At 46.2% G+C, this 26,252-nt stretch overlaps 1 protein-coding gene across 2 annotated transcripts in view; it reads left to right on the forward strand.

Annotated features, from left to right (window-relative positions):
* Nucleotides 1–26,252, forward strand: part of CARS2 (cysteinyl-tRNA synthetase 2, mitochondrial) — a 208,820-nt gene that overhangs the window by 86,321 nt on the left and 96,247 nt on the right. For both annotated transcript variants that reach the window (XM_063953167.1, XM_063953166.1), the window contains exon 7: nucleotides 17,608–17,737. In XM_063953167.1, the coding sequence (XP_063809237.1) occupies nucleotides 17,608–17,737 (130 nt within the window). The remainder of the gene's footprint in view (nucleotides 1–17,607; nucleotides 17,738–26,252) is intronic.

A 26,252-nucleotide genomic window follows, 5' to 3' on the forward strand; every position in this document is an offset into this window, starting at 1 on the left:
TCAATTCTGCCGGTTGGGCTGGAGAGATTATACAGAGTAGAGTAATATGTCCTGAAGGCTCTGGCTATGTGAGATGTCTGGTGTTGGGGTTGGCCATGGTTGTCTTTAATTGTATGAATGAAAGTAAGAGCACGTTGTTCTCTAAGTGCTTTGGACAGTAATTTTCCAGGTTTGTTGCCCCATAGATAGTATCTGCTACGGCACTTCCGATAAGAAAATTTGACTCTATCTGAGAGTAACTTATTCAGAGCTGCCCTAGCAGTTTCGAGATCAGCGTAGTGTTGTGGGGTTTGGGATTTTTTATGTAGGAGCTCAAGAGATTGTATTTTAGTCAGTAAATCCTCTCTGAGTTTCTCCCTCTGCTTTTTGCGAAAGGATCCTATTTGGACACAAACCCCCCTGATGACACATTTGTGTGCTTCCCATACTGAGACTTTGGAGATGTCATCTAAGTCATTGGTGCAAATATAAGAGTCTAGAGCGTTATCAATTCGGGATTTACAGTCTGCATCTTGTAAGAAAGTGTCGTTGAAACACCAGGACCATTGGCGATGTGCATTGGGAGGTAAGCGTATGGTGAGGTTGACTGGGGCATGATCGGACCATACAATCTGTCCTATAGAGGCATCAGTCAGAAGGTGTAGGTGTCGGTGACTCAAAAATAAATAATCAATCCTGGAATATGTCTGGTGTGGGTGTGAGAAATAGGTGTAATCTATATCAGTGGGGTGTGTCAATCTCCAAGTGTCGATCAGCTGATGGTTGAGCAGAGCACGCCTCATTCCCCTATGCTCCCTCTCTGGCTTGCAGGAGATCTTTTTAGAATTGTCCTGGCGAGGATCCAGGGTCCAATTCAGATCACCTCCCATCACTACCACCCCCTCCAATAGAGGTTCCGCGTCTTCTAGAACTGAGGATAAAAAGGAGGGTTGTTTAGCGTTAGGGGCATATATATTTAAAAAGGAGAAACGTTGGCCATGTATGTCGCATTTCACCAGCAACCCCCTACCTTCAGCTATTCTGTGGGAGGCTACATTGAGGACAGGCAGATGGCGGGCAAGTAGGATGGCTACACCTAGTGTCTTACCAGCCGAATTATTGGACAGGAAAACTTGCGGGTAGTAGTGACATTTTAGGGACGGTGCGTGTCCCATCTTGAAGTGTGTTTCCTGAATAAAAGCAACGTCTATTTTCTCGTCTCTAAGCCATTTAAGAAGTTTAGACCTTTTTTCAGGGACATTAAGCCCTTTGACGTTAAGGGTAGTTACGTGTAGATCACTCACCCCCATTATCAGTCAGATCCAATCGTTTCACGATAGTCTTCTCATCGGCAGACCTTGGGAAAGGTGGGAGAAAAATAACAACAGGGGGGGGAGATAGGAAAAAAGGGAGAGCAAAGAAATAGAAAGAAAGAGCTGTGGCGGGAAAATCTCCGCCAAAAAGTACTTTAACGTTAAGCCAAAGTGGTATTACAACCAAAATTGCTGCAGAAAGGACAGGAGCGGAATCCTGCCGACTCCCGGTCCAAAGAAACAGGGGATGCAGCATATTGGGGTCCTGCGGGGGGTTCAGGACAGTGACCACTCCCAAAATAGAAACTCGTTAAATATACAGTATTACCGAGGTATGCACTAGGCATATGTGAAACATGAAAAATAGAGCATACAAATATATAAGTATATATATTGGCATAAGAGCGTACAGACAAACCTCAGGTTATCAAGCCGGGTTTCAGTAGACTTTAGTGTCTGTACACTGTTATCCATCTACATAAACAAAAATAAAAATATAACAAAAACATAACAAAAACCGATCACATTGGTGAGCAACACATTGCACTTTGAAAAAAGAGAAAAACTCAATGTATAACGTATTCAACAAGCAAAATTGTATCCACTCGGGACGAGGCATCTCATTCAAGGAGGCTTCGAAAGTCGTGGGCCAGGAGTGGAGCCCCGCCTCCGCGGGGTGCGAACTTGTTGCCATGCGTCATCTGGAGGGAGTACAACAGGTAAGTCCGGAAGGTGGTGAAAGGCGTCCCAGTCAGTAACCGGAAACCGGGGGGATACCTAGAATCGTGAAGAAAGCCTGTAAATCCGATGGTCTAGAAAGGCTCGCAATTTTGCCGCCATGAGAGATCTGGAGGGAGAATGGAAAGCCCCATCTGTATTTCAGCTCGAGCTTCCTGAGAGAGTCTGTAAGAGGTTTCAAGGCGCGACGTTGTTGTAAGGTTGACCAGGCAAGGTCAGCGAATATCTGGATCTTGTCGCCTTCAAAATGCAATGTTGTCTAGTTGACGGGCCGACCTCATTATTTCCTCTTTTTGGGCGTAATAGTGGAGCCTACAAATCACGTCCCGTGGTTTGTCGGAGGGCAAGCCTCGAGGACGAAGGGCTCTGTGAGCTCTATCGAATATAATGTCCTTATTCGGGTCCAGGTCAATAAGTTCCCCAAATATCTTAGATAAGGCGTCTACCAGATCTGTTTGCTGGACGCTCTCCGGTAGGCCCCTGACTCTAATATTATTTCGCCGGCCGCGATTATCCATATCTTCAATGCGCGACTTTAAGAAAGAGATATCGTCTCGTTGGTGGCATAGCACTTCCCGAAATTTAGTTAAAGAGTCCACAGTAGACGATTCATGGCGTTCTAGGACATCGACTCGAGTCGCGATTTGAGACATATCTTGTCGGAGCGCTGTCACTTCCTGAGTGATGGTGGATAGCAGACGGGTCTCCAAGGCCGAGAAGTCTTGTTTCGTCGGAAGTGATCGTACATGGGACAATATTTCACTTATCTCCGCTGATAGGGAGAGGGGTCCCAGGGGAGGCCATGTCGTCCACCGGGGCGTTAGAAGGAGCAGAGGGGGTCGAGGCTGGAGAAGTTAGGAACCGACGTAGATCTGATGAACATCGATTCGCGGGGGGTGGGATCTCGTCCGGCTTAGTCTTGGCCTTCTTTTTTTTTTTTATCCCTTTCACCATGAGATCGGTCTTTAGATATAGCTGTTTAAAATTACACTTTCACATTTCCTCGGTATTATATAGCATGAGGGCCGTCATCGTGCAAGAACCCCCCTCGTGGTCTTAGGGTAGCATCAGGCAGGCATGCACTAGGCTATGGGCCCATTCTTTCACTTATAGCGATGGTGCCTCTGATATGGCCCGATCAGGGTGTAGCCACCGGACTCCAGGCCACCGGGTAGGGAGTCAGCCAGCAAATATAGAGAAATTATTAAGTGGATGGATGGATGGGTGTGGGGGGTACTGTGACTGTATTTATGGTGTTTTATATTGTGACCAAGCCTATTTGGTCCAGCCCTGCGGTTCCCCCTTCTCTCCCTTACATACGTAGCTGCAGTGAAAGTACAGCACAGTACCTTTCACTGAGCCCAAGATGGCCGCCGGGCGTCTTCTCTCGTCTTTCCGTCCGACGAGCTGCCGGGTCCCCGTCACGGTGGGAGCTTAGAGCAGGGAGGAAACAACTAGCCGCGGCAAGCGGCCGGCGGCAGGTGAGTCTTTAGGGCTCTGTCTGATGTTCGCGGCCCGCGCAGCGGGTCCCGCAGCCGTCCCCGGCCTATTGTTCAAAATCGAGGCCCCGGCTTCTTCTAGTCCTGCAGGCCGCAATCCGCGGGAGCAGTTAAAACTGCTCCCCGATTCCGCGGTGCTTCAGGGGTCTCAGCCGGGGGGCACCAGGAGGGCAGCAGATGATTTAGGGTGGTTTATGAGGCGTGGATATCAGGGAAATAGGTGTTTTGGGCTATGGGTCTCAGGAGCTCTCCTCAAACACGTCTGCCTCCTTCAGACCCTAGACCACGCCCCTCCGTAAGTAGATTATCTTAACACTTGTGACAAGTGAATCAACAATAAAGCGTGAGCGAGTCCCTAGTTTTCATCTATAAAATCATTTTGACAAGCATTTGTCTTCGTAACCTCATAATATACTTTTCATGTTACATTATATGCATCAGTTGTTATATATTTTAGCTGTACACATTTATGAAATTATTAATTGTAAAATTAAACAAGGATTATCGTACAAGTTTTATATGGAGGCGTCTTCCGCACGAGCGCCCATATCGGTTTCTGAATGAACAAAGCTACAAAACGTGTGAGCAAAGAGGTTGGGGCAGTGCCAGTGGCAGGATGTCTTCAATTTAGTCTGCTTAGATTAGAACATTAAAAGTGCATGTGAAGTAAAATGTGTGGTCTGCCAGGAGTGCTGCTCAGTGCATGTAAGGTAATGCTTCTGCATACTCGCATTTCGGCAATGGAAAAGCACAGACCTTAGTGTATCACACATACAAAACTGTATTATTATTGTCATTTCTCTGACGTCCTAGTGGATGCTGGGAACTCCGTAAGGACCATGGGGAATAGCGGCTCCGCAGGAGACTGGGCACTAAAGTAAAAGCTTTAGGACTACCTGGTGTGCACTGGCTCCTCCCCCTATGACCCTCCTCCAAGCCTCGGTTAAGATTTTTGTGCCCGAACGAGAAGGGTGCATACTAGGTGGCTCTCCTGAGCTGCTTAGAGTAAAAGTTTAAATTAGGTTTTTTATTTTCAGTGAGTCCTGCTGGCAACAGGCTCACTGCACTGAGGGACTAAGGGGAGAAGAAGCGAACTCACCTGCGTGCAGAGTGGATTGGGCTTCTTAGGCTACTGGACATTAGCTCCAGAGGGACGATCACAGGCCCAGCCATGGATGGGTCCCAGAGCCGCGCCGCCGGCCCCCTTACAGAGCCAGAAGACAGAAGAGGTCCGGGAAATCTGCGGCAGAAGACGTCCTGTCTTCAATAAGGTAGCGCACAGCACCGCAGCTGTGCGCCATTGCTCTCAGCACACTTCACACTCCGGTCACTGAGGGTGCAGGGCGCTGGGGGGGGGCGCCCTGAGACGCAATAAAAACACCTTAGATGGCTAAAAATACATCACATATAGCTCCTGGGCTATATGGATGCATTTAACCCCTGCCAGTTTTTCCTTAAAAAAGCGGGAGAAAGGCCGCCGAGAAGGGGGCGGAGCCTATCTCCTCAGCACACAAGCGCCATTTTCCCTCACAGCTCCGCTGGAAGGACGTCTCCCTGACTCTCCCCTGCAGTCCTGCACTACAGAAACAGGGTAAAACAAGAGAGGGGGGGCACTAATTTGGCAGATTAATAAATACAGCAGCTATATAAGGGAAAAACACTTATATAAGGTTATCCCTGTATATATATATATATATATATATATATATATATATATATATATATATAGCGCTCTGGTGTGTGCTGGCAAACTCTCCCTCTGTCTCCCCAAAGGGCTAGTGGGGTCCTGTCCTCTATCAGAGCATTCCCTGTGTGTGTGCTGTGTGTCGGTACGTTGTGTCGACATGTATGAGGAGGAAAATGGTATGGAGGCGGAGCAATTGCCTGTAATAGTGATGTCACCCCCTAGGGAGTAGACACCTGACTGGATGGTCTTATGGAAGGAATTACGTGATAGCGTCAGCACTTTACAAAAGACTGTTGACGACATGAGACAGCCGGAAAAACAGTTAATACCTGTCCAGGCGTCTCAAACACCGTCAGGGGCTCTAAAGCGCCCGTTACCTCAGATGGTCGACACAGACCCAGACACGGACACTGACTCCTGTGTCGACGGTGAGGAAACAACCGTGTTTTCCAGTAGGGCCACACGTTACATGATCACGGCAATGAAGGAGGTTTTGAACATTTCTGATGCTACAAGTACCACAAAAAAGGGTATTATGTGGGGTGTGAAAAAACTACCCGTAGTTTTTCCTGAATCAGATGAATTAAATGAGGTGTGTGATGAAGCGTGGGTTTCCCCCGATAAAAAACTGCTAATTTCTAAAAAATTATTGGCATTATACCCTTTCCCGCCAGAGGTTAGGGCGCGTTGGGAAACACCCCCTAGGGTAGATAAGGCGCTCACACGCTTATCAAAACAAGTGGCGTTACCGTCTCCGGATACGGCCGCCCTCAAGGAGCCAGCTGATAGGAAGCTGGAAAATATCCTAAAAAGTATATACACACATACTGGTGTTATACTGAGACCAGCAATCGCCTCAGCCTGGATGTGCAGTGCTGGGGTGGCTTGGTCGGATTCCCTGACTGAAAATATTGATACCATGGACAGGGACAGTATATTATTGACTATAGAGCATTTAAAGGATGCATTTCTATATATGCGAGATGCACAGAGGGATATTTGCACTCTGGCATCAAGAGTAAGTGCGCTGTCCATTTCTGCCAGAAGAGGGTTATGGACGCGACAGTGGTCAGGTGATGCGGATTCCAAACGGCATATGGAAGTATTGCCGTATAAAGGGGAGGAGTTATTTGGGGTCGGTCTATCGGACCTGGTGGCCACGGCAACGGCTGGGAAATCCACCTTTTTACCCCAGGTCACCTCTCAGCAGAAAAAGACACCGTCTTTTCAGGCTCAGTCCTTTCGTCCCCATAAGGGCAAGCGGGCAAAAGGCCACTCATATCTGCCCCGGGGCAGAGGAAGGGGAAAAAGACTGCAGCAGGCAGCCTCTTCCCAGGAACAAAAGCCCTCCCCCGCTTCTGCCAAGTCCTCAGCATGACGCTGGGGCCTTACAAGCGGACTCAGGTACGGTGGGGGGTCGTCTCAAGAATTTCAGCGCGCAGTGGGCTCACTCGCAAGTGGACCCCTGGATCCTGCAGGTAGTATCTCAGGGGTACAAATTGGAATTCGAGACGTCTCCCCCTCGCCGGTTCCTGAAGTCTGCTTTACCAACGTCTCCCTCCGACAGGGAGGCGGTATTGGAAGCCATTCACAAGCTGTATTCCCAGCAGGTGATAATCAAGGTACCCCTCCTACAACAGGGAAAGGGGTATTATTCCACGCTGTTTGTGGTACCGAAGCCGGACGGCTCGGTGAGACCTATTTTAAATCTGAAATCATTGAACACTTACATACAAAGGTTCAAATTCAAGATGGAGTCACTCAGAGCAGTGATAGCGAACCTGGAAGAAGGGGACTATATGGTGTCTCTGGACATCAAGGATGCTTACCTCCATGTCCCAATTTGCCCTTCTCACCAAGGGTACCTCAGGTTTGTGGTACAGAACTGTCACTATCAGTTTCAGACGCTGCCGTTTGGATTGTCCACGGCACCCCGGGTCTTTACCAAGGTAATGGCCGAAATGATGATTCTTCTTCGAAGAAAAGGCGTCTTAATTATCCCTTACTTGGACGATCTCCTGATAAGGGCAAGGTCCAGAGAACAGTTAGAGGTCGGAGTAGCACTATCTCAAGTAGTACTACGACAGCACGGGTGGATTCTAAATATTCCAAAATCGCAGCTGATTCCGACGACACGTCTGCTGTTCCTAGGGATGATTCTGGACACAGTCCAGAAAAAGGTGTTTCTCCCGGAGGAGAAAGCCAGGGAGTTATCCGAGCTAGTCAGGAACCTCCTAAAACCAGGCCAAGTGTCAGTGCATCAATGCACAAGGGTCCTGGGAAAAATGGTGGCTTCTTACGAAGCGATTCCATTCGGCAGATTCCACGCAAGAACTTTTCAGTGGGATCTGCTGGACAAATGGTCCGGATCGCATCTTCAGATGCATCAGCGGATAACCCTGTCTCCAAGGACAAGGGTGTCTCTCCTGTGGTGGTTGCAGAGTGCTCATCTTCTAGAGGGCCGCAGATTCGGCATTCAGGACTGGGTCCTGGTGACCACGGATGCCAGCCTGAGAGGCTGGGGAGCAGTCACACAGGGAAAAAATTTCCAGGGCTTGTGGTCAAGCATGGAAACGTCATTTCACATAAATATCCTGGAACTAAGGGCCATTTACAATGCCCTAAGTCAAGCAAGGCCTCTGCTTCAGGGTCAGCCGGTGTTGATCCAGTCGGACAACATCACGGCAGTCGCCCACGTAAACAGACAGGGCGGCACAAGAAGCAGGAGGGCAATGGCAGAAGTTGCAAGGATTCTTCGCTGGGCGGAAAATCATGTGATAGCACTGTCAGCAGTGTTCATTCCGGGAGTGGACAACTGGGAAGCAGACTTCCTCAGCAGACACGACCTCCACCCGGGGGAGTGGGGACTTCACCCAGAAGTCTTCCACATGATTGTGAACCGTTGGGAAAAACCAAAGGTGGACATGATGGCGTCCCGCCTCAACAAAAAACTAGACCGATATTGCGCCAGGTCAAGGGACCCTCAGGCAATAGCTGTGGACGCTCTGGTAACACCGTGGGTGTACCAGTCAGTGTATGTGTTCCCTCCTCTGCCTCTCATACCCAAGGTACTGAGAATCATAAGAAGGAGAGGAGTAAGGACTATACTCGTGGCTCCGGATTGGCCAAGAAGGACTTGGTACCCGGAACTTCAAGAGATGCTCACGGAGGACCCGTGGCCTCTACCTCTAAGAAAGGACCTGCTCCAGCAGGGACCCTGTCTGTTCCAAGACTTACCGCGGCTGCGTTTGACGGCATGGCGGTTGAACGCCGGATCCTGAAGGAAAAAGGCATTCCGGATGAAGTCATCCCTACCCTGATCAAAGCCAGGAAGGATGTAACCGTGCAACATTATCACCGTATTTGGCGTAAATATGTTGCGTGGTGTGAGGCCAGGAAGGCCCCTACAGAAGAATTTCAACTGGGTCGTTTCCTGCATTTCCTGCAAACAGGACTGTCTATGGGCCTAAAATTAGGGTCCATTAAGGTTCAAATTTCGGCCCTGTCGATTTTCTTCCAGAAAGAATTGGCTTCAGTTCCTGAAGTTCAGACGTTTGTCAAGGGGGTACTGCATATACAGCCTCCTTTTGTGCCTCCAGTGGCACCTTGGGATCTCAATGTAGTTTTGGGGTTCCTAAAATCACATTGGTTTGAACCACTCACCACTGTGGACTTAAAATATCTCACATGGAAAGTGGTAATGCTGTTAGCCCTGGCGTCAGCCAGGCGTGTCTCAGAATTGGCGGCTTTATCCTATAAAAGCCCTTACCTAATTTTTCATACGGACAGGGCAGAATTGAGGACTCGTCCTCAATTTCTCCCTAAGGTGGTTTCAGCGTTTCACTTGAACCAGCCTATTGTGGTACCTGCGGCTACTAGGGACTTGGAGGACTCCAAGTTGCTGGACGTAGTCAGGGCCCTGAAAATATGTTTCCAGGACGGCTGGAGTCAGAAAATCTGACTCGCTGTTTATCCTGTATGCACCCAACAAGCTGGGTGCTCCTGCTTCTAAGCAGACTATTGCTCGTTGGATTTGTAGTACAATTCAGCTTGCACATTCTGTGGCAGGCCTGCCACAGCCAAAATCTGTAAAAGCCCATTCCACAAGGAAAGTGGGCTCATCTTGGGCGGCTGCCCGAGGGGTCTCGGCTTTACAACTTTGCCGAGCAGCTACTTGGTCAGGGGCAAACACGTTTGCTAAATTCTACAAATTTGATACCCTGGCTGAGGAGGACCTGGAGTTCTCTCATTCGGTGCTGCAGAGTCATCCGCACTCTCCCGCCCGTTTGGGAGCTTTGGTATAATCCCCATGGTCCTTACGGAGTTCCCAGCATCCACTAGGACGTCAGAGAAAATAAGAATTTACTTACCGATAATTCTATTTCTCGTAGTCCGTAGTGGATGCTGGGCGCCCATCCCAAGTGCGGATTGTCTGCAATACTTGTACATAGTTATTGTTACAAAAATCGGGTTATTATTGTTGTGAGCCATCTTTTCAGAGGCTCCTCTGTTATCATGCTGTTAACTGGGTTCAGATCACAGGTTGTACGGTGTGATTGGTGTGGCTGGTATGAGTCTTACCCGGGATTCAAAATCCTTCCTTATTGTGTACGCTCGTCCGGGCACAGTATCCTAACTGAGGCTTGGAGGAGGGTCATAGGGGGAGGAGCCAGTGCACACCAGGTAGTCCTAAAGCGTTTACTTTTGTGCCCAGTCTCCTGCGGAGCCGCTATTCCCCATGGTCCTTACGGAGTTCCCAGCATCCACTACGGACTACGAGAAATAGAATTATCGGTAAGTAAATTCTTATTTTATATAGCTCTAAAAATCGGTCTACAGTTTATCTGTACAGTTTTTAGTATGATTGTTATGCAGTTTGTAAACTATAGCAGCTTTTTTCTCTTACGTCCTAGAGGATGCTGGGGACTCCAAAAGGACCATGGGGTATAGACGGGATCCGCAGGAGACATGGGCACACTAAAAGACTTTGACTGGGTGTGAACTGGCTCCTCCCTCTATGCCCCTCCTCCAGACCTCAGTTAGATTCTGTGCCCATGAGAGACTGGACACACACTAGGGGAGCTCTACTGAGTTTCTCTGGAAAGACTTTGTTAGGCTTTTTTATTTTCAGGGAGACCTGCTGGCTACAGGCTCCCTGCATCGTGGGACTGAGGGGAGAGAAGTCAGACCTACTTCTTCTGAGTTAAGGGCTCTGCTTCTTAGGCTACTGAACACCATTAGCTCCAGAAGGTTCTATCACTTGGTGCGCCTAGCTGCTTGTTCCCGGAGCCGCGCCGTCACCCCCCTCACAGAAGCCAGAAGTAAGAAGCCGGGTGAGTATTAGAAGAACAGAAGACTTCAGTGACGGCAGAAGACTTCAGTAACGGAGGTACAGCGCAGCGGTCGCGCTGCGCCCCATGCTCCCACACATACACCAACGGCACTCACAGGGTGCAGGGCGCTGGGGGGGAGCGCCCCGGGCAGCAAGTTACCGAGGGTCTTTTCACTGGCAAAAGATGCATATTCGGTGCCCGGGCACCATGTACGATACCCCCGCCAGTATAAAAAAAAATTCAAATTTAAGCGGGACTACAGCGTGCCGGGAAGGGGCGGGGCTTAGCCGCAAAGCTTACCAGCGCCATTTTATCTCTTCACAGCCGCTGCAGAGACGCTGGCCCGGACCTCCACTCTCCTTACAAGTACTGGGGAGCAAAACGGGGGGAGGGGGCACAGACAATTTGGTGCTATATATGTATATATAATTACAGCGCAGCCATCATATATTATTTATTTAGTAGTATATGGGCGCTGGGGTGTGAGCTGGCATACTCCCTCTGTGTTCTCTCTACAGGCTTCCCTGTGGGTCTGTCCCCTTTTGGCCGGTGTGGGTGTGTCGGTACTGAGTGTCGACATGTCCGAGGCTGAGTGTTCCTCTCAGGAGGAAGTTACTGGGGGCGCGGAGAAAGATTTGGGAATGACTGTCGGCACAGCCGACTGCTGATTGGGTGAATATGTTGAGTACATTGAATGCAAATGTGGCGTTATTGTCTAAGAGGCTGGATAAATCTGATTCTCAGACACAAACATGGAGAAAATCCATGGAGGACGCTTTGTCTCAGGTACAGACCCCCTCAGGGTCACAAAAACGTTCATTTACCCAGATGGCAGATACAGATACCGACACAGACTCTGATTCCAGTGTCGACTTCAATGAGGCTAGTTTACATCCGAAAGTGGTTAAGAGTATTCAGTACATGATTGTGGCTATTATAGATGTTTTACATATTTCTGAAGAGCCCCCTGTTCCAGATAAGAGGGCTTGTTTGTATAAGGGAAAAAAGCCTGAAGTGACGTTTCCCCCCTCTCATGAACTGAACGCTCTTTGTGAAAAGGCTTGGGAGTCGCCTGACAAAAGGTGGCAGAATCCCAAGAGAATTTTTATGGCATATCCTTTCCCCTCTGACGACAGGGAGAAATGAGTCGTCTCCCAATGTGGACAAGGCTCTGTCCCGACTGTCCAAAAAGGTGGCGCTTCCATCTCCTGACGCGGCTGCCCTCAAGGATCCGGCGGATCGCAAGCAGGAGACGACGTTGAAGGCCATTTTCGTTACTACTGGTGCACTACTCAGGCCTGCTGTGGCGTCGGCGTGGGTGAGTAGTGCTATTGCTAAGTGGGCTGATAATTTAGCTTCTGACATGGATACCCTTGATGAGGATAACATTCTTTTGACTCTTGGTTATATCAAGGACGCTGCAGATTACCTAAAGGATGCGGCGAGGGATATTGGCCTCTTGGGATCAAGGGCCAATGCCATGGCGGTCTCGGCCAGGAGGGCGCTGTGGATTCATCAATGGAATGCTGATGTCGACTCCAAGAAAGCTATGGAAGCTCTCCCCTTTAAAGGTAGTGTCTTGTTTGGTGACGGCCTTGCTGACCTGGTGTCTACCGCTACTGCGGGTAAGTCCTCTTTTCTTCCTTATGTTCCCACACAACAGAAAAAGGCGCCCCATTATCAGATGCAGTCCTTTCGGCCTAATAAATACAAAAAAGGAAAGGGCTCGTCCTTCCTCGCTTCAAAGGGTAGAGGAAGGGGAAAAAGGTCGCTGCTGTGTCTGGAGCCCAGGACCAAAAGTCCTCCCCCGCCTCTACCAAGTCCACCGCATGACGCTGGGGCTCCCCTGCGGGAGTCCGTGCCGGTGGGGGGGCCGTCTCCGAATCTTCAGTCAGGTCTGGTTTCAATCGGCCCTGGATCCTTGGGTCTTAGACATAGTGTCCCAAGGGTACAAACTGGAGTTTCAGGAGATGCCCCCCTGCCGCTTTTTCAAATCGGCCTTGCCAGTTTCTCTTCCAGAAAGAGAAGTGGTAAATGCTGCGATACAAAAGCTGTGTCAACAGAGGGTCATTGTCCCGGTTCCCCCGTCCCACGGGGGAAAGGGTTCCATTCGAGCCTCTTTGTCGTGCCGAAGCCGGACGGCTCGGTCAGACCGATTCTTAACCTAAAATCCCTCAATCCATACTTGAAAACTTTCAAGTTCAAGATGGAATCTCTTCGAGCTGTGATCTCCAGCCTAAAAGAGGGTATTTTATGGCGTCAGTCGACATAAAGGATGCCTACTTACACGTCCCGATATATATCCTCCTCATCAGGCCTTCCTAAGATTTGCGGTGCAGGATTGTCATTACCAATTTCAGACGTTGCCGTTTGGGCTTTCCATGGCCCCCGAGGGTCTTCACCAAGGTGATGGCGGAAATGATGGTACTCCTACGCAAGCAGGGGGTCACAATTATCCCGTACTTGGACGATCTCCTGATAAAGGCGAGATCAAAAGAGCAGTTGCTAAGAAATGTGGAACTCTCCCTGACGGTTCTGCAACATCATGGTTGGATTCTAAATTTGCCAAAGTCTCACTTGATTCCGACAACTCGGCTGCCCTTCTTGGGCATGATTCTAGACACGGAACTACGGAGGGTGTTTCTTCTGGCGGAAAAAGCTCTGGAAATCCAGACTATGGTCAGGGAGATTCTGTGACCGGCAAGAGTGTCGATTCGTCAATGCACCCGAGTGCTAGGAAAGATGGTTGCGGCTTACGAAGCCATTCCGTTTGGCAGGTTTCGTGCCCGGGTGTTTCAGTGGGATCTGCTGAACAAATGGTCCGGGTCTCACCTGCACATGCACCGGAAAATAAGTCTATCTTCCAGGACCAGAATTTCTCTCCTGTGGTGGCTGCAAGGCTCTCACATTCTAGAGGGATGCCGATTCGGAATCCAGGATTGGGTCCTACTGACCACAGATGCAAGTCTCCGAGGTTGGGGTGCAGTCACACAAGGAAGAAGTTTCCAGGGAAAATGGTCAAGCCAGGAATCTTGTCTCCACATAAATGTTCTCGAGTTAAGAGCCATTTACAATGGCCTCCTGCAAGCGAAAAACCTTCTTCAAGGTCTCCCTGTCCTGATCCAGTCGGACAACATAACAGCGGTGGCGTACGTTAAACGCCAGGGCGGAACAAAGAGCAGGGCGGCAATGGCGGAGGCCACAAGTGTTCTCCGCTGGGTGGAACAGCACGTGAGCGCTCTGTCAGCATTCTTCCTTCCGGGCATGGACAACCGGGAAGCAGACTTCCTCAGCAGACACGATCTCCATCCAGAAGAGTGAGCCCTTCATCAAAAGGTATTTGCAGAAGTGACAAGGCGTTGGGGAATTCCTCAAATAGACATGATGGCGTCTCGCCTCAACAAGAAGCTTCCGAGGTATTGTTCCAGGTCAAGGGACCCCCAAGCCAGTGCAGTGGACGCCCTGGTAACTCCGTGGGTGTTTCAGTCGGTGTATGTGTTCCCTCCACTTCCTCTCATTCCAAGAGTGTTGAGGATTATAAGACGAACAAGGGTTCAGGCAATACTCGTCGTTCCAGATTGGCCACGGAGGGCCTGGTATCCGGATCTCCAGGAATTACTCATAGAAAATCCTTGGCCGCTTCCTCTAAGTGAGGACCTGTTACTGCAGGGGCCATGCGTGTTTCTGGACTTACCGCGGCTGCGTTTGACGGCGTGGAGGTTGAACGCCAAATCCTAGCTCGGAAAGGTATTCCCGGGGAAGTCATCCCCACTCTCTTTCAGGCTAGAAAGGAGGTCACGGCAAAACATTATCACCGTATTTGGAGAAAATATGTGTCGTGGTGTGAAACCAAAGCAGCTTCTGCAGAGGAGTTTCACTTGGGTCGTTTCCTCCATTTTTTGCAGGCAGGCGTGGATGCAGGCCTGAAATTGGGTTCCATCAAAGTGCAGATTTCAGCTTTATCTATTTTCTTTCAAAAAGAATTGGCCGCACTTCCTGAGGTTCAGACTTTCGTGTAGGGAGTGCTGCATATCCATCCTCCGTTTGTGCCCCCCGTGGGTTCTTGAAGTGGTGTTACAGTTTCTTATGTCTCACTGGTTTGAACCTTTGCGAAAGGTTGAGTTAAAGTTTCTCACTTGGAAAGTGGTCATGCTTTTGGCCTTGGCGTCTGCCAGACAAGTGTCAGAATTGGCGGCTTTGTCTCACAAGAGCCCATATTTGATTTTTCATGTGGATAGAGCGGAATTGATGACTCGTCAACAATTTCTGCCGAAGGTGGTTTCTTCGTTTCACATAAATCAACCTATTGTGGTACCTGTGGCTACGGAGGCTTTCGCAGTCCCAAAGTCTCTTGATGTCGTAAGAGCTTTAAAAATTTATGTCGCCAGAACGGCTCTTGTTAGGAAATCGGAAACACTGTTTGTCCTGTATGCTTCCAACAAGATTGGAAATACTGCTTCCAAGCAGACTATTGCACGCTGGATTTGTAATACGATTCAGCATGCTCACTCTTCGGCTGGGTTGCCATTGCTGAAGTCAGTAAAGGCCCATTCTACCAGGAAGGTGGACTCGTCTTGGGCGGCTGCCCGAGGGGTCTCGGCACTTCAACTTTGCCGAGCAGCTACGTGGTCGGGTTCAAACACTTTTGCTAAGTTCTGTAAGTTTGATACCCTGGCTGAGGAGGACCTCATGTTTGCTCAATCGGTGCTGCAGAATCGTCCGCACTCTCCCGCCCGGTCTGGAGCTTTGGTATAGACCCCATGGTCCTTTTGGAGTCCCCAGCATCCTCTAGGACGTAAGAGAAAATAGGATTTTAATACCTGCCGGTAAATCCTTTTCTCCTAGTCCGTAGAGGATGCTTTGCGCCCATCCCAGTGCGTACTTGCAGTTGTATTATTGGTTGTTGTTTTCAGTTACACGATAGTTGTTTTTCGGTTACGTTCAGCTTGTTGCTGTTTTTTCGTTCATACTGTTATCTGGTATTCCTGCTAATCCAGTTGTACTGTGTGTTGGTGGTGTGAGCTGGTGTGTATCTCACCCTTAGTTTAACAAAAATCCTTTTCCTCAAAATGTCCGTCTCCCCTGGGCACAGTTCCTATAACGGAGGTCTGGAGGAGGGGCATAGAGGGAGGAGCCAGTTCACACCCAGTCAAAGTCTTTTAGTGTGCCCATGTCTCCTGCAGATCCCGTCTATACCCCATGGTCCTTTTGGAGTCCCCAGCATCCTCTACGGACTAGGAGAAAAGGATTTACTGGTAGGTATTAAAATCCTATTTTTTCTTGTTTCCTCAATTCTTATTTATACTCAACGTTTCGAAATTCTGTTAAATACCATTTATCAATTAGAGAGAAGACTCCATACAATATGATATCACCAAATGGTCCACAGGCGCTGATTTAATTCACCATAGACCGAAATCCTCAATGGAAAAAAAACTGTCCGTTAAACACCTTATGTCTCCAAATACATAAGAAAAATAAAGATAGATACAGTAGTGTAATATTGCAACAATCTAAACTATTTCTGAATAAATCTGTATAGATAAGACTTGTACCAAGAAGAATGGTATACTAGTATATTAGACAACAGTTGGAGAAGGTTACACCTTAATGGAGCTTTCTTCCACATCTTACTTCACTCTAGATATTGCTAGCTTCAGATTATCATCGACATGAAAGAAATATCTGGTATAGTGTAACACTGTTTTATTCCACATAAAAACACAGGTACAGGGAACAAATTGGGTTCTCACCATGTGGAATTGTATACCCAGAAAAAGTAAACTAACTAACCAGGCATGGGTGTAGTAAAACCAGACGTCACCGGAACCGTTGTTGTCTCCACACCAGTCTGCTCCAATATGTCCCAAAATATAAAGCTCCTTTCCGACGCGTTTCAATGCTATGCAGTATCTTTTTCAAGGCAAGGGAGATAAAACTTGTTGTGAATGATAAAACTTGTTGCGTATTAGTTATGCTCCAGCCAATCAGCTCCCAACTGTCCTATTTCAAACACATGACAGTTAGTAGCGGAACACATGACAGGAGCTCTGATTGGCTGGAGCACCATTTATCATATGAGACGAGTTTTATCATTCACAACGAGTTTCATCACTCGTTGATAAATAAGCCCCATAGTGCTTAATTTAGTGGTGGACGCGGTGCTGATGTTTGTGCATTTGAGTGATGTTAGTACTGTTCATGCAGTAGTCACACTGCGCACACGCAGTGATTGGTTATTGATTGTAGATTGAGGTTTTATTTGCATAGCGAGTGACAGGTGAGAAACTGATGGTGGCTTTAAAAATGCAGAAGTGTTCCATCCGGTTTGGGGGAGGGTCTGAGCCTGCGACTTCGTACGCAGTTGTAGTGTGACTCTGGCAGCTTACTTGTGACGGACATTCTGAGAAATCATAGGGTAGCTTTCGAAGTCCGATGGTGAGTCTTTATATGCAAGTAGCGGATCAGAGACTCCTTAAGTGGTCATCTCTCTACAAAGCCCTATAGCAGCTTCATTAGCAAATTTTCACAAATCTGCTGCAACTGCATCACCCTCTGATTCGGGCCCATAGTCCTGTAGAAAAGTTCAGAAATGCTGGCCTGCAGCACAAAGTGCATTTTTGACATAATACATATTTTAGCATGAATACGCCTGTTAATGTAGGAAACATATAGCTTAAGATGCCAGTATTTGGGTACGTGTTTTCTCCTTCTGTTGACATGAGATGGAGAAATTGTTGGGGTTCTAGCTGTATGCTGCCTGTAATAGTTGCTCAGTCTGCTTTGCGTGTGGGTGTTATAGCTATAAACATAGCAGTAGGTAGCACTACAGCCGTGTCAGGATTCCTGCAGCTGGCATGGTCAGGTGGTCATACTCACTGTGGACATATAGTAGTGAGTGTCAAATCCAGACCGCATCCCTTCTGCAGTTAATAAGACCCTTTCACTTTGTTTGAAAGATAATGTAGGTAAATCATGAAGGGAAATGTGCTCATTGTAGTACTGTACTGCAGTCTGTCTTCTAGCTCTGAGATCTCAGCACATTTTATGTTTTACAGCTGAAAGTGACAAGAGGTCCCCCAGAGATTTTGCCTTGTGGAAGTCTGCTAAACCGGAAGAGCCTTTTTGGGTGTCTCCATGGGGTAAAGGAAGGCCTGGTTGGCACATTGAGTGCTCCACAATAGCAAGGTACAAACAGTATAATGTTCATATTGTTAATACAGGAGAGCTATTTATGGAAACATGTAGTCACAGCACATAATAATTTTGAGGTAATGGGTACACCTTTCTCTGGTTTCCTAAAATATAAATCTGTTTCCTAGATATAACCTAGTTTCTCAAAGATTTCAGTTGTCTACAGAGGGATCTAAGATATGGCCATAGGAAAGATAGATAAGCATATCATTTTGTGTGAAGTATGAACAAACATAAGGGGACTCGTATAATGCACTCACTGTAGGCATTAACAGGCAGAAACGGAACAGGATTTATTGGTGCGGGCCCCATCTCTGATGTCACATACTGGACCTGTAAAAAGTCTCCGACTGCTCACACACCCGGCTCAACAACTTTATCAGCCACAGCCATGAAGGGCAAACAGTATTTAAGTGTCATAATGAAATTGTATGTGCTTTGGAAGATGATCAAATAAAATTGCAGTGCACAGTAAACTTGAACTCTATTGGTTTCTTAAATGCTCTGGAAAGGTGACAAGGAATAGACTGTCTTATTCTGTCAAAATACAGCATTTCATGTTATCAAGCATGTATTTTCTGTTATCTGTTTTACATACTTATTTTTTTCTGTCACATGTTAGAGACCTGTAACTACAGGCATTAATTTAATTTTCTGAAACAACACTCCTGTCTTTGCATTGCAGAGAATGGAATTATATTCCATATCAAATAGTAGTTTACAGCTATATTTCTTTTTCCTACTTCATGGCAGCCCTTACTATGGGTTAACATCCCTTCTCCTTACTTAGACAGGAGGATTTTTCTCTTAGGATCCGCCCACCTTGGGTATATAGCTGTACCGCTCCCCTTTCTCCTCGTCTATTTTCCGGTCTCCTTCAGTATAGACAGTGTGAGGTTGTTTGTTATTTTAGAGGGCTTACCTCATGTTTGTTCCCAGAATGGCTGCGGTGGAGCTGCATTCTGTGGTGGGTTTGCGCCCTGGGGAGAGGCTGGACGCAGTAGCATGGTGCACTGGTATGGCAGTGAACGGGAGGTCAGTGGCCCGGTGTTCACCGCCGCTGTATTACCGGGTTCCCGCGGCCTCTAGGTGGGTGACACGTGCCGGATGTGCCGGTGACACGTTCAATCCCAGGATGCATTGCGGCGGCCCACTGCGCATGTGCCCAGCCAGATCAAAGCACACCAGGAAGTATGGAGCAGCTTTGGAGCCTTCTGTTTACCGGAATCAGCATGGAAGAGCCTTCTCCCCAAAAGCCTGTTTCTGCCAAGCAGAGGTAAGTCCTCTCAGGGGGCTGGTTACACATTATACATGTTCTTAGGTGAATTAGGATTCCTGATTAGTTCATTGATTGTATTCTAGTGTGCCTATTTCTGGAGCAAAGAAGAGGAGTTGCAAGAAAAAGAATCTGTCTAGGATTTGTCCTGCATGTGATGAACCATTCTCAGGGGATGAGTTTTTGTGTAATGATTGCACTAAAGAATCTGTACCTGTTGCTGATGCATCCAGTCAGTTAGTAGAGTTGATGGAATGGATGAAGAAAACTTTTGTATCCAAGGATGAATTTCTGCAAGGAGTTAAAAGATCCAGATCCCAGACTAGTCTGGACTATGATTATGAAATGTTACCACCAGAGTTTGGCTGAGGAGGATCTGGCTGATGTGTCTAGTGCAGAGTTAGGAGAGATTCTGGAGGATAATAGATCATTTAATATGGAAATTGTGGATATAGTATTGAAAAATATGTATAAATCAATGAATTACAAAGAAGTGATACAGCAGGAGGAACAGGATTTGCTGTTTGAAGACAGGTCCAGAAAAATAGGTTCTTCCCAGTGCATAAAGTAGTGAAGGACATTGTACAGAAAGAGTGGCAGAATCTGGACAAGTGTCTGGGTAATCTTAAAAGAATTAACCGCATGTATCCCATTAAGGATGAAGAGTTTATGGGTTGGTGTAACATACCGAGAGTAGATGTGGCAGTTGCAGAAGTGACAACCAGGACTACTATACCTATAGAAGATGGTGCTATGTTGCGTGACTCAATGGATAAAAAAAATGGAGAGTGCTTTGAAGCAAAGGGTTATATTCCCGTCTGTTTCTGGTAGAAAAATCGCCAGGACAATATTGGACCTCAGGGGTCTGAACAAAGTTATAAGAAAAAGAAAGTTTCATATGGAGACATTGAAATCAGTTCTGATGGGGGTAAAGAGAGATTTCCTGGACTCTATAGACTTAAAGGACGCATATTTTCATATCCCTATCAACAAACACGACAGTACCTAAGATTCAGTATCTGAGGGGTACGTTTCCAGTTTACCGGTCTTCCCTTTGGTCTCGCATCCTCTCCAAGGGTATTTACGTAAGTATTGATAACTCTTGTAGCTCATCTCAGATGACAAGGAGTAATTATTTGGCCATACCTGGACGATCTGCTTGTTGCAGGGCAATCGGAGGATCTAGTGAGGGAAGCTTTGGAAAGCACGCAGAGTTTCCTTCAACATCATGGGTTGCTGATCAATTGGAAAAAAAAGTCCGCTGAGACCAACAAGAGAATTGCAGTTTCTGGGTGTGCACATAAACACGTTGAATTATATTGTTGTGCTTTCGGAAGAAAATCCAAGATTTAGTTTAGCTGGTTCCGAGAAAGGAGAAAATACAATTGCACCTTGCAGATCGACTGTTGGGGATGATGTCATCTACTGTAGAAGTGGTTACATGGGGAAGATGAATGTTGCAATCGGACCTACTGAAATATTCCAGGTAAAAAAGTTCCATTATGTCATCGGATAAGTCTGGCAAAGAAGACAAAGGTTTCCCTTTATTGGTGGAAAAGCAAGCAATTATACGGTCGAGGGGTATCGCTGATGGAGCTCCAATACTCGATCTTGATAACAGACGCAAGTTCGATAGGTTGGGGAGCGCATCTGCTGGAAGAAGGTCGTCAAGGGTTATGGTCCCCCCAAGAAAGAGAATATACCTCAAATCAGCGAGAGATGAGCGCAGTGTGGATGGCCATAAACTGTTGTCAAGACAAATTAAAGGGGAATCACTTAAGAGTGTTCTCGGACAAAGCAGCGGTGGTGGCATATCTGAACTGTCAAGGGGACACAAGAAGTCGAGCCATAATGATGGAAGTGTCCTATATTATGAAGTGGGCAGAGAAGAATGTGGAATCTGACTGCTTTACATGTCCTTGGCAAAGACCATGTGCCGGCAGACTAAGCAGGAATCAAGTCCTTCCTGGGGAATGGAAGCTGAATACGAAAGTTTTCCAGAAAGTAGTGAGATTTGTGCAGCCAGTTATAGATCTCATGGCGACATGTCAGAATGCAAACGTAGTCCAATTTTTTTTCCCCAGGTATCATCTGCCTCAAACAAGGAGTGTAGCTGCACTCTCTCTCAGAAGTGGATTTTCAAGATGGGGTATGTGTTCCCACCTTTTGCACTGATCACCCACACCCTGAAGATGACCAGGGAAGGAGTGTAAGTTGTTGCAATTCTTCCTTATTGGCCAAGAAGATCTTGGTTCCCATCGGTACTGAGAATGGCAGTCTGGAAACTGTGGACATTACCGATAGAGCCTGGGTTGTTGCACCAGGGTCCTCTGATGTATCTGGATGCGCAAAAGCTTCATTTGATGGCTTGGAGATTGAGCGGGAGTTATTGAGGAAAAAAGGATTATCTGATTCAGTAGTCCAGTTTCTTATCCAGGCCAGAAAGAAGGTGTCTTCTAAGATATATTACAGAGTATGGAAAACTTTTGTTGCTTGGGTGAATGCCAAGTTTGATGTAATGGCGGCTGAGATACCACAGATCCTACAATTCCTGCATGATGGGTTTTCTAAAGGTTTGGCAGTATTTATGATCAAGGTTCAAATAGTGTCCTGTTGGACAGGAAATTGTCAGAGGATGAGCTGGTAAAGAAGTTCTGGTATCTGGTTGATAGATGGACAGTGTCTAGTTAGACAGTCAATAGCTAGACACCATATGTTAGACAGACATTAGGTCGACAGGGTCAAAAGGCTGACATAAAAAAAGATAGACATTTTTTTTTTTTTAACATGTTTTAGGGCTATTTCATACATTCTCTATCCATGTCGGCATAGAGTTGGTCATAAACCTTTGTGGCGAGCATATGACTTTCTACAATTGGGGGTCCCAGATGACAAAACTATCCACACAAACCACAAAAATGCAAAAAACGGAATGTTGACCTTTTGACCATGTCGACCTAATGTCTGTCTAACGTATGGTTAGACAGACATTTAGGTCTAAATAGAAACTGTTTATCAACACACACCCAGAAGTTCTGACAGGCGATAAGAAGACTAAGACCTTATTTTAGGTCAGTGTTACCATCATGGGACTTGAATTTAGTTCTTAACGCTTTAATGAAGCCTCCTTTTGAGCCATTACAACAAATTGATGTGAAACTATTAACTTTGAAGGTTTTGTTTCTCACTGCTATTACTTCTGCGAGGAGAGTTGGTGAATTGCAAGCATTATGGGCAGAAGAACCATATTTAAGGATCTTTCCCGATATAAGATGTTTCTGAGGACTAACCCATCTTTTTTTTATCAAAGATGGTGTCAACCTTTCATATTAATTAGGAGAGTGTCTTACCATCATTCTTCTTTCAACCAGCTAACGAGAAAGAAGAAGAGTTACATATGTTGGATCTTGTAAGAACAATATCTGTATATTTAGAGAGGATAAAGGAGTTTAGTAGAACAAAGAATCTCTTTATCATACCAGCAGGAGCACGTACAGGTTGTGCACCTACAAAACAGACCATTGCAAGATGGATAAAGGAAGTGATCTCATTTGTGTACCAGAAGAGAGGTCGTAAGATTCCAGAAGGCATCAAGGCACACTCAACAAGGGCAGTGTCCGTTTCATGGGTGAAGAAGGAGCAGCTGTCTATCAAGGATATCTGTGTGGCTGCCACATGGTCATCTGTGCATACTTTTTCTAAACATTATGCTCTAGATATTGCTAATGCTCACTTTGGAGACCAAGTTCTTAAACAAGTCTTGGTATGAATAAAAATTACTTAAGCATGATCTCTTTGGTATATCCCATAGTAAGGGCTGCCATGAAGTAGGAAAAATAAAACAGTGAATTATACTTAAGATAATTCCTTTTCTTTGAAATACTTCATGGCAGCCCATAAATTGCCCTTCCTGTTGTCAGTGTTTTTTTTCCTTCTAGGATCTCTTTTATACGGAGACAGCTAAAGACAAGGAGGAAGGGGAGGAGTACAGCTATATACCCAAGGTGGATACCTAAGAGGAAAAAAACTCCTATTTAAGGAGAAGGGGATGTTAACCCATAGCAAGTGCTGCCATGAAGTATTTCAAAGAAAAGGAATTGTCGTAAATCTATGTGTATGTACGTACGTACGTACGTGTGTGTGGTGTGTGTGTGTGTGTGTGTGTGTGTGTGTGTGTGTATATATGTATATATCTTGGTGTGAGTCCAAGAAGTTTCCTACGGTGGAGTTTCAACTGGGACGGTTTCTCCTCTTCCTGCAAGCACGTGTAGATATGGGCCTGAGGTTGGGACCTGATAAGGTCCAGATTTCTGCCCTATCCATTTTCTTCCAGAAACAGTTTGCTTCCCTCCCAGAGGTTCAGACCTTTTTGAAAGGGGTTCTGCACATTCAGCCTCCCTTTGTGCCGCCTACGGCACCATGGGATCTTAACGTGGTGCTGCAGTTTCTCCAATCGGATTGGTTCGAGCCTCTACAGGAGGTTGAGGTCAAGTTTCTCACATGGAAGGCTGTCACTTTGTTGGCCTTAGCTTCTGCTAGACGTGTGTCAGAGCTGGGGGCTTTGTCTTGTAAGAGCCCCTACTTGATCTTCCATGAAGATAGAGCTGAGCTCAAGACACGTGAGCAGTTCCTCCTGAAGGTTGTGTCTGCATTTCATATCAACCAACCTATTTTGGTGCCAGTTGCAACTGACGCCTCAATTTCATCAAAGTCCTTGGATGTTGTAATGGCTCTGAAAATCTATGTGAAGAGAACTTCTCGTCACAGAAAATCGGACTCTGTTTGTCCTGTATGATCCCAAGAAACTTGGGTGTCCTGCTTCTAAGCAGACGATCTCTCTCTGGATCAGGTTTACTATCCAGCATGCGTATTCTATCGCAGGATTAACGTGTGCTACGTCTGTTAAGGCTCACTCTACTCGTAAGGTGGGTTCTTCCTGGGCTGCTGCCCGGGGTGTCTCTGCTTTACAGCTTTGCCAAGCGGCTACTTCGTCGGGGTTGAATACGTTTGCAAAGTTCTACAAGTTTGATACTTTGGCCGCTGAGGACCTGAAGGTTGGTCAGTCAGTTCTGCAGGAGCCTCTGCGCTCTCCCTCCCGTTCTGGGAGCTTTGGTACATTCCCATGGTACTAATGTGGACCCCAGCATCCTCTAGGACGTAAGAGAAAATAGGATTTTAATTACCTACCGGTAAATCCTTTTCTCGTAGTCCGTAGAGGATGCTGGGCGCCCGCCCAGCGCTTCGTGTTCCTGCAGTGGTTACTTTGTTCAGTACTGCTTAGTTCTTGGTTAAGTACTGTTTTGTTACTTGGTTAAGTAATATTGTTCAGCCGTTGCTGATGTTTCAAGCTAGTTAGCTTGGTTGTGTGTGTGTGTGTGTGTGTGTGTGAGAGAGCTGGTGTGAATCTCGCCACTATCTGTGTAAAATCCTTCTCTCGAAATTGTCTGTCTCCTCGGGCACAGTTTCTAGACTGAGTCTGGTAGGAGGGGCATAGAGGGAGGAGCCAGCCCACACTCTCAAACTCTTAAAGTGCCAGTGGCTCCTAGTGGACCCCATGGTACTAATGTGGACCCCAGCATCCCCTACGGACTACGAGAAAAGGATTTACCGATAAGTAATTAAAAAAAAAATATATATATATATATATATATATATATATATATATACACAGTGTGTGTATATATACTGTGCGTGTGTTTATGTATGTATATGTATGTGTAATATATATATAATACATTATACCAAATCGAATAGATGGCACTAAGAGACTTAAAGATATCAAAAAGGATTGACGTTTCAGGGTGCAACCCCCTTTCTCAGGATCACAGCAAAAGATACACACACACACACACACACACACACACACACACACACACACACACACATATATATTTATATTATAAAACCACAGCACTCGCCACCCCAGGAGCGGGGCACACGAGTGCACTTACCACTCATAGGGTGGTGTGCATGTAGCCCATGGCCACATCACTCAAATACATACATACACAAAACCCAGCACTCACCATAGCAAGCTCACTTATCCTTAACACATCAATAAATAAATGATGGTGGTTTAGTTAGTGAATTGGCCAATGCACAGAAGCCTCCAAACCGATCGCCAAGGTACCCACCTTCATGCAGGTCCTACACTATCACAGAGTAACATAGTATCTGGGGTTGAAAAAAGACAATTGTCCATCGAGTTCAATCTATTTGTGGTCTCCCATGCATGATGATTTGACTAAAATTTCTGACTGATGCTGCTGTGAGTCTTAAAACCTGGCAACTGTTTCACACATAATATAACTGCAAATATGCCTACTTGGTTTAATGTGCACCTGACAAATACCTTATGGCTTTTAAAGGTAGACAAGATAAATACATCTGCACACTTATGAGTTTATATTAGAAACTTAATGTATGAGTAAATCAATTGGAACCCCAATATTCGTGTGTCTAAATTAGACTAAGCTTCTGTGTGGGTGCGACCCTATTACAACCAAAATATAACAACACATAAAAAGAACTAGAAAAGCGGTTATTGAGTTGGGTGCACAAAACCTATTTATTGAATTGATTATAAAAGTAAAACGTAACTTTTATTGCTTATATTAATATTAGGAAGGTCCTTGTAGTAGGACACATACAGCAAAATATAGAGGTTAAAAACATGACATTTACAAATATATAAGTGATAAAGAATGGAAAGGTTGTGTAAGAGAGATTCTTAAAAAGTGGGGTCACCACAATGACTCCTGCAACTTGTATAATTATTTGTTTCTGTGTAAAATTCGAGCCACTTAAGATACTTAGATGAGTAGTGCTTTTGTGTACCTAAATGTACTAATAAGATATTGAAATGTTCACTATAATCACAGTTAGTCAGATATTATGCTTAAACTGTATTACATCCTATAAGGTATACACATATATCTGTGTGTGTGTCACACTCAGCTGACACTGATGTTTGGTGCTGCCTCTAATACGTGAATGCGGTAAATTGTATAGAATACCTCAATTGTAACCCCTTTCCCCACACAATGAGAATATGGGGATAAGTTACTCTTTTATAGATAACATTAACTGCATTGACACTGATAGTTGGGAAATAAAAGAAAATACCACTAGTGCCCTATATTTGAATTAACTGTGCATCCCCCATATACTAAATCTAAGTTGATTAGAAACGCTTTAGATATAAATTCTTACACACAATTGTCAATATAGGGG

Source organism: Pseudophryne corroboree, chromosome 2 (genome assembly GCF_028390025.1).
Source record: "Pseudophryne corroboree isolate aPseCor3 chromosome 2, aPseCor3.hap2, whole genome shotgun sequence".
Lineage (NCBI taxonomy): Eukaryota > Metazoa > Chordata > Amphibia > Anura > Myobatrachidae > Pseudophryne > Pseudophryne corroboree.